The sequence below is a fragment of the Solanum pennellii genome, chromosome 8 (genome assembly GCF_001406875.1).
Source record: "Solanum pennellii chromosome 8, SPENNV200".
In the NCBI taxonomy this organism is placed as follows: domain Eukaryota; kingdom Viridiplantae; phylum Streptophyta; class Magnoliopsida; order Solanales; family Solanaceae; genus Solanum; species Solanum pennellii.
This window is the reverse complement of record NC_028644.1, coordinates 65,320,260-65,333,817: the sequence shown is the minus strand read 5'-3', so window position 1 is coordinate 65,333,817 and position 13,558 is coordinate 65,320,260. Positions and strand designations below refer to the sequence as shown.

General features: G+C 27.5%; 2 protein-coding genes across 2 annotated transcripts in view; both read left to right on the top strand.

The window, feature by feature from the left end:
• Positions 1 to 3,615, top strand: part of LOC107026910 (acetylornithine deacetylase-like) — a 5,218-nt gene extending 1,603 nt beyond the window's left edge. The window contains exons 4-10 of the mRNA XM_015228029.2: positions 386 to 524; positions 600 to 657; positions 745 to 762; positions 843 to 1,119; positions 1,203 to 1,236; positions 1,366 to 1,479; positions 3,245 to 3,615. Of these exons, the coding sequence (XP_015083515.1) occupies positions 386 to 524; positions 600 to 657; positions 745 to 762; positions 843 to 1,119; positions 1,203 to 1,236; positions 1,366 to 1,478 (639 nt within the window). The 3' untranslated portion in view covers position 1,479; positions 3,245 to 3,615. The remainder of the gene's footprint in view (positions 1 to 385; positions 525 to 599; positions 658 to 744; positions 763 to 842; positions 1,120 to 1,202; positions 1,237 to 1,365; positions 1,480 to 3,244) is intronic.
• A 3,649-nt stretch (positions 3,616 to 7,264) lies between these two features.
• Positions 7,265 to 8,170, top strand: LOC107027107 (abscisic acid receptor PYR1-like). The gene has a single exon (XM_015228280.2). It carries the CDS (start codon positions 7,325 to 7,327, stop codon positions 8,018 to 8,020), a length of 696 nt encoding a protein of 231 aa, XP_015083766.1. The 5' UTR covers positions 7,265 to 7,324; the 3' UTR covers positions 8,021 to 8,170.
• The last annotated feature ends 5,388 nt before the right edge of the window (positions 8,171 to 13,558 follow it).

The following is a 13,558-nucleotide window of genomic DNA, read 5'->3' as shown; positions in this document are numbered from 1 at the left end:
ATATATATAGCATTCTCTTAACTAAAAATAAAAAGTATAACTTCAAATATTAATTCACAAGAGGTAGGAACCGAAACCACTACAATAAAACTGTGAATTACATGGGGATTTTTTCTAGTAATTAGTATGAAAATTTGCAGGAAACTTATTTTCGTGCCAATTTTCATACTATTCCCCATGAAAATCTCCATATAATTCACAGTTTTATTGTAATGATATAACATATTTTTATCAATATACATTATGTAAAAAAATCCGTCTTCGTTCTTCTATTTCTTGAGAAATAATTAGAGGCACAATATTCATAACAAAAACAAAATATAGCCTTTTAGTTAGCACAATACCAATACGTTTCATATGTTAGACTAAAATTTTCATTGGTTAGGCTATCAATGCTTTGGAACTTGGTATGGAAGCACTCAAAGAAATTCAAACCCGCTTCTATAGAGATTTCCCTCCCCATCCAAAAGAAGAGATCTACAAATTTGAAGCACCATCCACCATGAAACCAACTCAATGGTTTTGTAAGTTGTCAAAAATCTTTAAACATATATGTTCTCCAATTATTTTTTTATGAAGTAAATTATTTGGTCATGTAGATCCTGGGGGTGGCAACAATCAAATTCCTGGTGAATGCACTATTGCTGGAGATGTTAGGTAAGTTTCTTCTTCAAATTAAAACCTTTTTGTAATCTTTCATCAAATAATAATACTATCTAATTACATTTTTTCTTTTTTTTGTAGGTTGACTCCATTTTACAAGTATGTATTACTCCTTTATAAACAAAATTAAAATTAATGAACTGTTGATATTATACTTTAACAATACATCCTTTTTTCAGTGTATCAGATGTTATAAAGAAACTACAAGAATATGTTGATGACTTGAATGCTAATATCGAAAAACTTGATACTCGCGGCCCTGTTTCAAAATATGTTCTCCCTGATGAAAACATAAGGGGCAGTATGAGTATAAGTTTCGAGGAAGCTTATTCTGGCGTTGCTTGCGATCTCGATTCGTTAGGGTATAAAGTACTATCCAAAGCTACTGAAGAGGTTGTTGGATATGTAGAACCATATTCTATAACTGGTAGTTTGCCATTGATAAGAGATCTTCAGGTTTGTAACTTATTTCAAATCTTCTTGTTTAGAAAGTTGAACTTATTGTAATAACATGAACTTTTTTTATTATGTGTTTACAGGACAGGGGTTATGATGTTCAAACTACTGGTTACGGTAAAAAAGAAATCGTTTTCATTATTTCATTTTATCTAAAACAATCTTAGTTTAAGCACTGGTTCGAATTTATCAACAAAAAATTCGTTTTCATTATATCATTATTTTTTTTTTAATAATGAAATGTAGGAATTATGGATACATACCATGCAGACAATGAATATTGTCTACTGGTTGACATGTCTCAAGGTTATCAGGTCTTTGCAAGCATCATTGCACAGTTGGAAGATTTATATATATGAGGTTTGTTTACATTATAATTCTATGATTGGTCTATAGAATAACGTTTTTGGATGTAATACATGAAAAGTAGAAAAACTACTTTTTGAATGCACATTAGAAAATACTACTCCCAGTTCCATTTTATTTGACACCATTTTCTTTTTTGTCGTCCTACATTTTCTTATATGGTAAGTATTTAAAGATATAAAATTCTTCTTTTGCCCTTTGTTGGTCTCACTTAATTTTAAAGATAGTACTTTAATACATTTATGAAGAGAGAGAAAAGTGAGTTTACATTTTTGAAGGAGAATTATGTAAATTTTTCAAAGTCTACATTATTTCTTATATTTTGATACCCGTTCAGATGTTGCCACATAAAATGGGACAGATTGAGTATAAATTATTTGTCGTATCTTGGGAGTAGGATAACATTTCTCTAACGATATTAACAAGTATATGACTGACCAATTTTCTTATTTGTAAGCATAATATCGAAATGTTGAGTTCTACGTCTCTTCATATTCTACTTAATAAATTGATTTGAAGACAATGCTAGATATAAAAGAGATATGATGTATATAGGTGATACTTGCATGAGCTAGTTTACATCAATCTATATAAATTTACCATAGGGACTAATGGGGTAATAATGTATATGTTAATTAATTATCTATGATTAAGGATTAAAAATATAACACTTAAAAGAAATTTTAAGACTAGATCATATCGTAACTAATAGATCAAGAGGAATTTAGAAATTCAAGCTAAGTAAAAAAAATTAGAATTTAGGACGCAATCTAAAGACTATGGAAGAAAATTTTAGAATTTATGGCTGCAATCTACAAAATTAGATATTGCGATAAAACCCATCTTAAGCAAAAATTGGTTCCTCACCTCCAAGTTCAATTTCAACAAGTGTATTTTTTCAGCGGGAGTTCATCAATGAATATCCTTTCACTCGTTGAGTTTCAAGAAAATCTTATATTTACGAATAATTACTTTTATAGATTAATAGGATTTCAATTAATATTATGAATTTCGAAGTAACTCAGTTCCTCTTCGTTATCGATTTATAAGCATATGTTTTTTCATGAATTTCAATATGTTTACTTGAGTAAATATTCATGAGCCCTCAAAACAAGTAAATTTTATGCCTTTTGGACTTGTATATATTGCATGTTTTAGTCAAGATATAAAGGGTTTTCATGATTACTTTATTCTTTGTTATTCGGTTCATATGCATAAAATGTTTGAGATAAAGTGTATTAGTTGGTATAATTTTTCAGTAATCATGAGTTATTCAGTATTATTATATTTTCAGTATAAATTTAATTGGGAGTATTATGTAGCACTAAGTGGATCTTTAGCAGCAATTTAAGTCCCAAAATTACGTGTCATCGTAAATCTATGTAGCCTATGTTGGCGTATATTATCAATTTAGTGGTATAATATCAGATCAGATCAGCCTATATACCCTGACACGATATATTAATCCCTTTTTATAGAAATTAAAGCATCAAACTCCTTATCTAGCTCACATGATTATATGTCAATTTTAATATCTAGCACAATTCAATTTTCTCAGATATTGCATGACTATGTATTTAGTTATCTCAATCGAGTACTTATCCATTGTATATTGTTTTATAACTTAGTTATTGCATTAGCTCATGCTTATAAGTTCAGTCTTTCATATTTATCTTGTTAAATTCATCAGACTTAGTGATACATGTCCCACATTTAAATCACTAACCGCAAATTGTTTGTGTTATTTTATTTTATATAGGTTCAAATATCCAGCATCCATCTCGATGTTCGTATGATCCCTTGCCAGCTTAGTAGCATTTTGGTGAGTCTTCATCTTTCGAGGACAACCTATATTTTTTTTATTTCAGTTGTTTATGTCTATAGTTTGATATCTAAAGTTAGCTGAGGGCTTGTCCTAGCAACTCATCTTAATAAAGGTTTTTAGTCATCTAGAGTTAGTTGAGGGTTTGTCCCAGCAACTCATTTTAATAAAGGTTTTCACACGTCTAGAGTTAGCTGAGGGCTTGTCCCAGCAACTCATCTTAATAAAGGGTTTCAAGACATCTAGAGTTAGCTAAGGGCTTGTCCTAGCAACTCATTTTAATAAAGGCTTTCAGACAGACAGTCATATATTATTATCAGCTTTATGTTTTCTCCAAATAAACTCGTTTTTTGTGTATTAAATTTTATATTTTAGATTTATTTATCCCAGTTGAACTTCGACATTTAATTATCTTCCATAATTAGTTATGTATATAACAGTGTCATGTCAGATCATAAATTAAATTACGATCACTTATAACTTTATGCATCGTATTACGAATATAAGATAATCTTTAATTATGACAATAAATGTGCATGCAAATGCATGTATGCATTTATGACTTGGTGTAAATATTCAATGTGAAAGAGCTTCCCCTCTCTGGGCCACATTTCTAAACCATAATAAGAGTGAGTATTGTATAAGGGCTCATCCTGAATTCAAAAAATGGGCTTTTGGCAATTTTAATTCATAAAAAACATGCTTCAAATTAAAGAAGTAATTGAAAATCACATCGTTTGGCAATTTCTTGACATTTATTATGTCGTCAAAATATTTTTGCCTAAATCTGTTACTTTTTTATTTTAGGAATAACAAAATCTTCCGAATTGATATTACTTCGGTTGGATTTATTTTAATTTGCACTTATCATAAAATTTTGAGATAGACAAAAAGGAAAAATGATCAAAATTATCCTAACTTATTGAAAATGGCTCAAAAATAATCTTACTCAACCTTTTGAATAAAAAATGTCCAGTCTCTATTATTTTTTTTTTTAAAAAAAAGATCAAATATGCCCTCTAATCTATTAATTTGGATTAAAAAAAAAACTTAAGGTCCCCTCTTTTCAATAGAAGATGATGGGGGCATGAATAACAGTATGACTATTTTAATTGAATATGTGATACTATTTTTATTCGTTCACGTATAATTTGATTCAATTTCATTTATAATCATACTCATTAACCCGTATTCATTTTTAGAACATCGACACTTCATCTTTTTCTCCAAAATTTAAAACAGTCATCCTAAAATATTCTGTTTATATTAATTAATCTCCGTGGATCAATTTAGTTCACTTAATTAAGTCAATATTATATATAATAAAATTCTATAACTTTAATGTTATCTTTGTGTTTAAACTTTATATATATAAAAAAAATTATAACGAATTTAATTTATTTCTTTTTCTGAAATTTAAAATCAATAAGTTTAAAATTTTAACTAGTTGATGATTGCTTTATGCTGAAAAAATCTCATGTGTTACTGACTTTATGTTATGATAAAATAAAAGGATATCGGGAATAGTAAGAAACAGAATTATTTTTCCGTTATGTCAAATAATTTAAATAAAGCTTTTATTGAGGGAAATGAACAATAAAAATTAATTAAGATACTCAAATTCTTATTTTTATTTAGAAACATTTTACCTCTTTATCTAAGAATGCATCCTGAAGTTGAATACATCATATGCTAATAATATAAAATAACGCCCTAAACATTATTTTTTAGTTATTTTAGTTATCGTACTTACTATTTCTTTCGTGCTTTTATTAATCCACAATAAAAAAGAAATTTTCATTTTTTAATTTTTCACTTTAGCATATGATGAGAAAGACAAATAAAAATTTATATTTTATCCATCTCATTAATTATTGATTTCCCAATTCGATATTTTTTTAATTTTTTTGTAAATAGTCATAAATATTATAGTAACATATCCACTTCATTTCTTATTTTCTTTTAGGGAATTGCAAGTGGACAAATAACGAACAAAGTTTGATTTTGGAAAAAACACCACTATTATGGGAGTAATAATAATTAATCCAAAGTAGTTGTCGTTTCTATAGAAATTAAAATATACTCTATTTAATTATTATTTTTCATTTTTATTCTTGATAAATAAAAAACAAATTAATAGAGTAAAAAAGAGAGTAGTATTCAATTATATTTGAAAAATAATAAAAATAATTATATTAAATCACTTTTTATTGATATTTTTTTAATATATGAAAAATAAAATATGACGAATAAAATGAATATTCGTTCGTCACTTTTTTACATAAGTCAAAGAAAAAGGAATGGACAAGAACCAATTCGAAGCCAAAAAATAAAAAAAATATTAATATATAAATACAGAAAAAGAACAAACAAAACATTGGACAATTATACTTTTAATGGATGAAGATAATGTATTTTTTTCTCCAGTCTTTCTTAAAATTTACGGCCAAAGTTAATCACTATGGGGAAACGATTCCAAAGGCCTGGTTTTTTTATTTGCTTATTATAAATTAATTAATTAATTAATTAGCCTCTGGATGAAGGGAAAAGTTTAATACTTTTATGCTGTTTTTTATCTATTTATTATTTGGAATTTATTGTGCAATTTTAGTACTGGATAATTAAGCTAAAGGTGGTTTGCCTAGCTGGAGCATCCAAGGAGTGACGTGGACGCCAACCCTTTTCTAGTTGAACTCAAAAATATAATCGATTTTACAACATTAGTGAAATATATCTCTAAATTCTCGTCTAGTTTAAGAGTGTTTTCAACAGTTCTCTTGGATTTTATTAAGACTTCATGCTCCTACATCTTGTTACGTCATGTGATAGATCAGGGTGTATCTATAAAAACTATTAATTTGCATTAAATTTAGCGTGTTTTTCAAAACTTCTCTCAATTTTAATGAATATCACTCACGATGCACAACAAAAAATATATAAATCAATGACAGATTTATTTTATGATTAAATAATAAAATTCATTATTAATCTTATTTAACGACAGATTATCAAATTTTCTAGTAACCATGAATAATTTGAAGATGAAGTTCACAGATGATTGTAATTTTTGTCTCTTTTATAGCGCTAATTATAAAACTAATTATACAGATTAAGAAAAAAAAGGGAACTAATTCTATATATTCATTATTTCTATATAGAATAAATATTAAGATAACTAAGACATAAATAACTAAACTCTATATTATTAGTATCAACATAAATGATGCATAAACTCTTATAACCAATCTTCTTATTAATTACACTAACCTAAGTTTAACCAACTTCCTAAACGACCCCTGTATGATCAATAGTAGAAGAAGTGCATTTTTATTATATCCTAAAGTGAAAAGGATATTAATAGATAGTATAATAGGTAAAATATTTTTTTTTAATTTATAAAAGTAGAGTCAATTTTCAAATGTTTTTTTTTTTTCTAAAAGTAAAACAGAAACAAGCAAATAACTAAAATAAGTAAACTAAGATAATTAATGCGATTGACTTATGGAAAAATTAAATTGAACAAAAAAAAAGGGAATGAATTCTGGGCTTGACTTTGCAACTGGCTGAGCTGGCAATCAATTTGTTTCAGACATAATGGCAGGAACCCACATGGCTTTTCATTATTTTTTTTTAATTTTTTATGTGACAAATTTTCCTCCACCCCACAATTAGTATTTATAATAAAAAACAGTACAACTCTCACTTGAGGCTATCACATTAAAGACTACACTAGATATTCCCTACACAATGTGACCACCATTAATAGAACTTTCAGATTAATCGTTTGTATAAAGCTAAATAAGTAAATATTATTTATTATATAATGTAGCTTAGGCTAATATATTAAAAAAATTATGTGTGTTCACTTATATAATTTATTTATATATTTTTAAAAACTTCAATTTTCCTATTTTACCCTTTTCTTTTCCATTATCTTACGGATATATATAAACAAATAAAATCTCTCGCTTTCTCCATCTCCATTTCTTCAATCTCCTTCCTCTCTCTATTTCTTCAATGGATAATAAACCGGAAACGTCATTCGATAACCCGGTTCATCAGCGATCTGAACCGGGTTCCGAAACCGGTTCATCTCTATCAACAATTACAACTCACCACTTAACGGTTCCACCCGGTTTAACTCCGGAAGAATTCCAAGAGCTAAGCTCATCTATCGCTGAGTTTCACTCATACAGAATCAACCCGGGCCAATGCTCTTCCCTACTCGCGCAGCGAATCCACGCGCCGGTCGAAACCGTCTGGACCGTCGTCCGCCGGTTCGACAAGCCACAAACGTACAAGCACTTCATTAAAAGCTGTTCGGTAGGTGAAGACTTCCGTATGACCGTCGGATCCACCCGTGACGTCACCGTCATCTCCGGTTTACCGGCCGCTACCAGTACCGAACGGTTAGATATATTGGACGATGACCGGCACGTCACCGGATTCAGTATCATTGGCGGAGAACACCGGTTGAGGAATTACCGTTCAGTTACGACGGTGCATGGATTCGAACGCGACGGAGAGATCTGGACGGTTGTTTTGGAATCGTATGTTGTAGATGTACCGGAAGGGAATACGGAGGAAGATACACGCCTGTTCGCTGATACAGTTGTGAAATTGAACCTTCAGAAATTAGCTTCTGTTACTGAAACTTTGGCACGAGAAGCCGGTAATGGTAGTGTTAATAGTCGTGATGCGAGTCACAGGTGATACATGTGATTTATTCAAACTATAAAAAGAAAATTGTTCTCTTTCCTTTTTATTTTTTATTTTTACTTCTTACTTGTTCTTTCTATTGTTTTTGGGGGTTTATGTGTTTGACAATGGATTAATAGAAAAGATAATTAAATTTTCACCGTCTATCTTTGAGGTAAATTCTTTTTTTTTTTATCGATTAGGATTATACTATTGAGTTATGAAATTGTTGATAGTAAATTGAGTAGAGTACGTTTTATGTGGCATATACGTTAAGTTTGTGCTTTTGATTGGATCATTTCTCCAGTTATTTTTTTTCCACATGTAGTAACTATTTGTCCATTTCCATTCACCAATTATTTGCTCCTAACGTGTGTTTGAAGTAACTTTCTTTGCTTTATTATTATGTCAACCAATCACTTTGTTAATATTGATACTTCATTAATCATACATGAATTATTGTATCTGACATCAACCTACCTAATTTAGTTTATGGACGGAGTCAAAATTTTCAAAAATATTTTGAAAATGAATCCACTTGCGTTTTCCTAGGGCCCACTACTGATTTGATGGATATATGTTAGGTTGATGATTTTTAAAATTACGTGTTAATTAATAACTATGATATTTAATTTAGAATGTATTTAAATAGAATTTAAATTTGTATAAAATTAAATAAATGAACACATGATACTCTACGTGAAGTCTTACTTATATTATGTCATGTAAATTATGTGTATCTATTTATTTAATTTTATACAAGTTTAGTGTATTTAGTTGTGCACACTTAAAGTTGGAGAGTATAGTTGTTCATCGTAGCCAAATTAAGAGTCAAAATATTTTTTAGTATAATTAAGATTTAATATATGGGCATATTTATATTTTGAAAGGTATATAATTGATGACTCGATGCTATGGATTTTTGTATTTCTTTTGGTATATATGGATATTTCTAAGGACTTTTTTGCACATATATTCCTGCTAAAGTTTTTTCAAGAATATTTTCTGAAAAGTTTTTCTTAAAGTTATCTATTTGAAGACCAATTTGTGTTTTGCTGACTGTTTTGGAATAAAAGAAGTTATTAGAAAATTATTATTGTACTTTGTTTGGATTCCAAATAATGGTTAAAGTAGTTGCTTAAATATAGTAGTGAATAATTTTAGGTCTTTAAATTTGTTAAAATTGAATCGTTTTAACTTCTATCAAATATTCTAATATTCTATTAATTACATTTGAAAGAAACTATATAAAAAAAAAACAGAAATAGTAGAAACGTTCTATCTATCTTAGAAATGACACCAAATTCAAAAAAAAATATATGCAGAATAGCATAAATTATAAAAGTTACACCTTAAAATATAAATTCCTACTTTTCCATGACTCTCATCAAATATAACTGACAAAATTTTAATTCATTCAAAAATCAGAACACTCCAAAAGATGTTTTTTTTTAAAAAAAAACTTTTCTTTATTTAACAGCAATATAATTTAGTTATGTTACCAAATAAACAAGGTTTATTTCTCTATAGAACTTGTTTTGAAAAAGCATTTTGCGGCTAAATGTGAAAGATACTAAATTAAATAGCAATATAAGAAATTTAATACCCCAAAAGGAAAAGAGAATCAAGAAAAACACCTAAAAAGAGGATAAAAAACAGACAGGAGAAATTGTTTAAGGATAATGCTCAGAGTGGATAGTATTCTCGTCGTCTCATATTAGTCGTTTATTTTCTACATAACACGCTTCTTAAAAATTTACAAATAAAAAGATAATAATTTTACTTATTTACATTTTAAATAACTTTTCAAAAATTTTTACAAACTTGTCTACATTTAAAAAAACTAATTATAAAAATAAAATGAAACAAAATTAATTAATTTCATCTTAATTTTATAAATTTATTTTGAATCATATAAACAACTAATACATAAGACAAAGAAAGCAATGCACAACATACGCAGGTGTAGTTCAAACTTCTAAGGACAGAGAGTCACCATCTTTTGTGATAGAGAAGAATGGTCTTCCACGATAATTATTCGAGATTGATTTTGAGTCAATTTTATTATATAAGATTTGTTTAATGTGATTTTTATCTTTTATATAATTTATAAGCTATAACAAATATAATCGTGAATATGGATTATTTTTTAAAAAAAAAAACTTATAATATACTTCAACCTATTGAACACTTTTTTTATTTTTGATAGGGTGGGTGGGTGTATTTCCAGCAAGTTCTTTGTCTTCGACTGATCATAATTCTATATTCAGCAAAAGAGCTGATGAATGAATTTAGATAAGAGGGTCCTCTTTTGCCTCCTCTAATTATTAAATAAAATAAAAAAGTATAGTACATATGGGAGTGTCTAATATAAAATGTAGAGCCAAATCCTACTCTATTGTGCCCACCATCCCCCAAGATTCTTGTATGTACCAATCAAGAAAGGTCACAAACCCAATAAATAAAGTAAGTACTTTCTTATAGTAACTTAAAATAAAGTTATCCGTAGATTAATTATTCCGGAATAGTTAGTTATTCTAAATAATTTATTTTATTATTTATACGGGATAATTTATTTCATTATTATTGTATAAACGGATAAGTTATTTCAAACATGACAATCAAATTAGACATCAATTTTTTAATCCAACACTATTTTTTATCTTATAAATATTTATTTTTATTCTTCACATAAAAAACCGCTAATACCTTTATATATATATATATATTTTCAATATTTTCACTTAGAAGTTTAAGAGCAAGAGTTGAAAACATAATTACACCTATTTTTAGTATAAAGTCGTAAAATTTCAAAAATTTAATTTATCTTTTAAATTATATGAGCAGTCAAACTAAAAGATGCTTAAATTGAACAGAGAGAGTAGATTGACATGTTAATATAGTCAATACTATGATGTGGGGTCTTTTCTATGAATTATTATTTTCTTCCAATAACATAATTAGTTAATGAGGTAGTAATGGACAACGAAGCAACTCTTTTTTTCAACAAATAAATAAATAAATATTGTTAATAGTGAAAGTATTATGTTAAGCTGGCCTGGAAGTGGCTGTTTATAAATTATAACCATCTCTCTTCTAATTTATGTAAATAAATTTATTTTGAGTGGAGATAAAATTTAAATAACTTTTTTTATAATTTAAAATATATCATAATATTTATATAACCATAATGAAATTTGTAATCTTAAAAATATTATTATATCATATGATGATAAAATGTTTCATGTATTATCGTAAAATGGAAAGCTCAATAATCAAAGTGCTTTCAGTTATATTATTTTTCTCAACAGAAAAGAGTAGCAAAAACGTTTGTTCAATATATATGAATTACATTAGGTAAATTGTTTACGTGTATTTTTGTAAGTAAGTTAATGATATAAAATATGATTTTTTTTAGTTATAAGCATTAGCTTCGATCAGAACAATTATGAAATTTTACCTTTTATTAAAGTTAATACACATAATTTTATAGACGATGATACGTTTTAAATGCTTAACTTATCAGCATATTGAACACTTGAAAATCCATTTAAAAGATCTTCCTAAATTTGACTTAAAAGTTTTTAATATAAATACTTTTTCATGCTTTCATATTTCAATTCGATTGAGCAAATCATATTCGTATATATTTCCTAAAAAACAATTGGAGATGCAGGTTAATTTACGTACATTGACATTATAAGAAAAAATTTCGACGTAATGCATCTTGATTAATTGAATTAAATACGTGTTTGCTTAATTTGCTACATACATCTGACATGTAGATACTTAATAGCAACGCAAGGTTTGGGTAATTTTTAAGATTAAAGCATGTGTATTGTGATTAACAAAGCAATTTCACTAATCACTTAAAATCATATATTGTGGATGCTTGCTGCAATTACTATATAATATAGTAGTTCTACTTATACATTAATTTAGCTTAATGAAGAATTTTAAGTGATTTTCAGACTTGATTATTTAATATTACAAAATTGTATTATCATTTTTTTTCAATTTTATGATTTTCATATCAAACAGGAATCTTGATAATGGGATTGGTACCAAGCTGTATTCATATGATTTTTAATTATAATGTCTTGGAATTATTAGACAGTTTATCAAACAGAAGCAAATTAAGAAATCATATTTTAGCAATTATTGCATGTGCATTTCTGGCAAAAATTAAACTAGACCCTGCACTAAATACATTTTATATTTGATTTTCTGGAAGCATCTGCGTTTATTAGTAGTAATAGATTATTGCTATGCGACATTATACATCGATTATGTTATAATTTATTTAAATATTATAATATAATTATATATTACGAAATAATACGAAATAAACGTCTAAACAGAATGTTAGTCATTGTTTTAACAACTTTATTTAAGTAAATGTTGAGTGTTTTTCCAACATTAAAACAAACCTATAGGCGATGTAGTAATAAGAAAACGTCAACAAATTGGAATGAGGATAAATAATTAGATTAATACGTAATAAATTAAAGTATTTATAAGTGGATGAATACTCAATTAGAACATGACACATGTTAACCAGGCAAATGTGACATGTGTCGCTAGTCAAGACACGTGTCCAAAACTTTGACATGTGTACATGGCCTCCCACATTGGTCAATGATATTTTTTCTGTTAAGTTTAATTTATTGATTTGCAAATTATTGAAAAAAATAAAGCAAATTCTTTAAGTTTTTATAGACAAATTCAACGCTTTCATAAGATGTAGTTGGTGATTAATTAGTATATTTCTTGAGGTGCGTACATATACATACACTAATAGAAATAAGCTATTTTTCGTGAAATATTATACATTTTTTTCAGTAATATATTTTCTCTTTGGAATATTAATAATTTTATTAATCGACAATTTAAATTTTCACTACTTTATTAATTTTTATGATATAATCATTTCATCAACCATTATGCCCCTCTCATTATTGGTAACGCAAACTATTTCTCTACCACTTGGTTACAATATATATATTTATAATTCTTGATTCAGAGCCACTAGAGAGCAAATTTAACCAAGTAGTGGACCAACGAAAAAGTCAATATTACCTTAGAAAATATTTATCCTTTTAAAAAAAAATGGATGAAGAGATTGGTGGGGGCACAAATCCTGAATAACGTAACATGCTTTTCACATAAAGTTGATATGTAATGTGCTGTGTTATACTCAATATGAATAGTAAAAAACAATTGAGTATATTCTACTTGCTTGCTCATCATTCGACTTATATTTTCTTGAATAATATCTATGTTCTTCATTTGATTGGATAAAACTTTATTTTTTACCGATATTTAAGTATCTCCTCAATCTATGCTCGAAATTCTAGAGAGATACTTATACTATACAAAGGTCTCATTATCTCCTGAACTTATTTTATAAGTAATTTTCTATCCCTTTTCGACCTACATGACACTAGTTTAAAAAAAAATCAATCCGCGTTGAGCCCACAAAATAATACCACGTAGATCGAAAAGAGGTAGAAAATTATTAATAAAATAAATCCAGAAAAATAATAGAACCTT

Bases quoted from the DNA above. Each gene is read 5' to 3' on its own strand.
- LOC107027107 (XM_015228280.2), top strand. From the start codon at position 7,325: ATGGATAATAAACCGGAAACGTCATTCGATAACCCGGTTCATCAGCGA.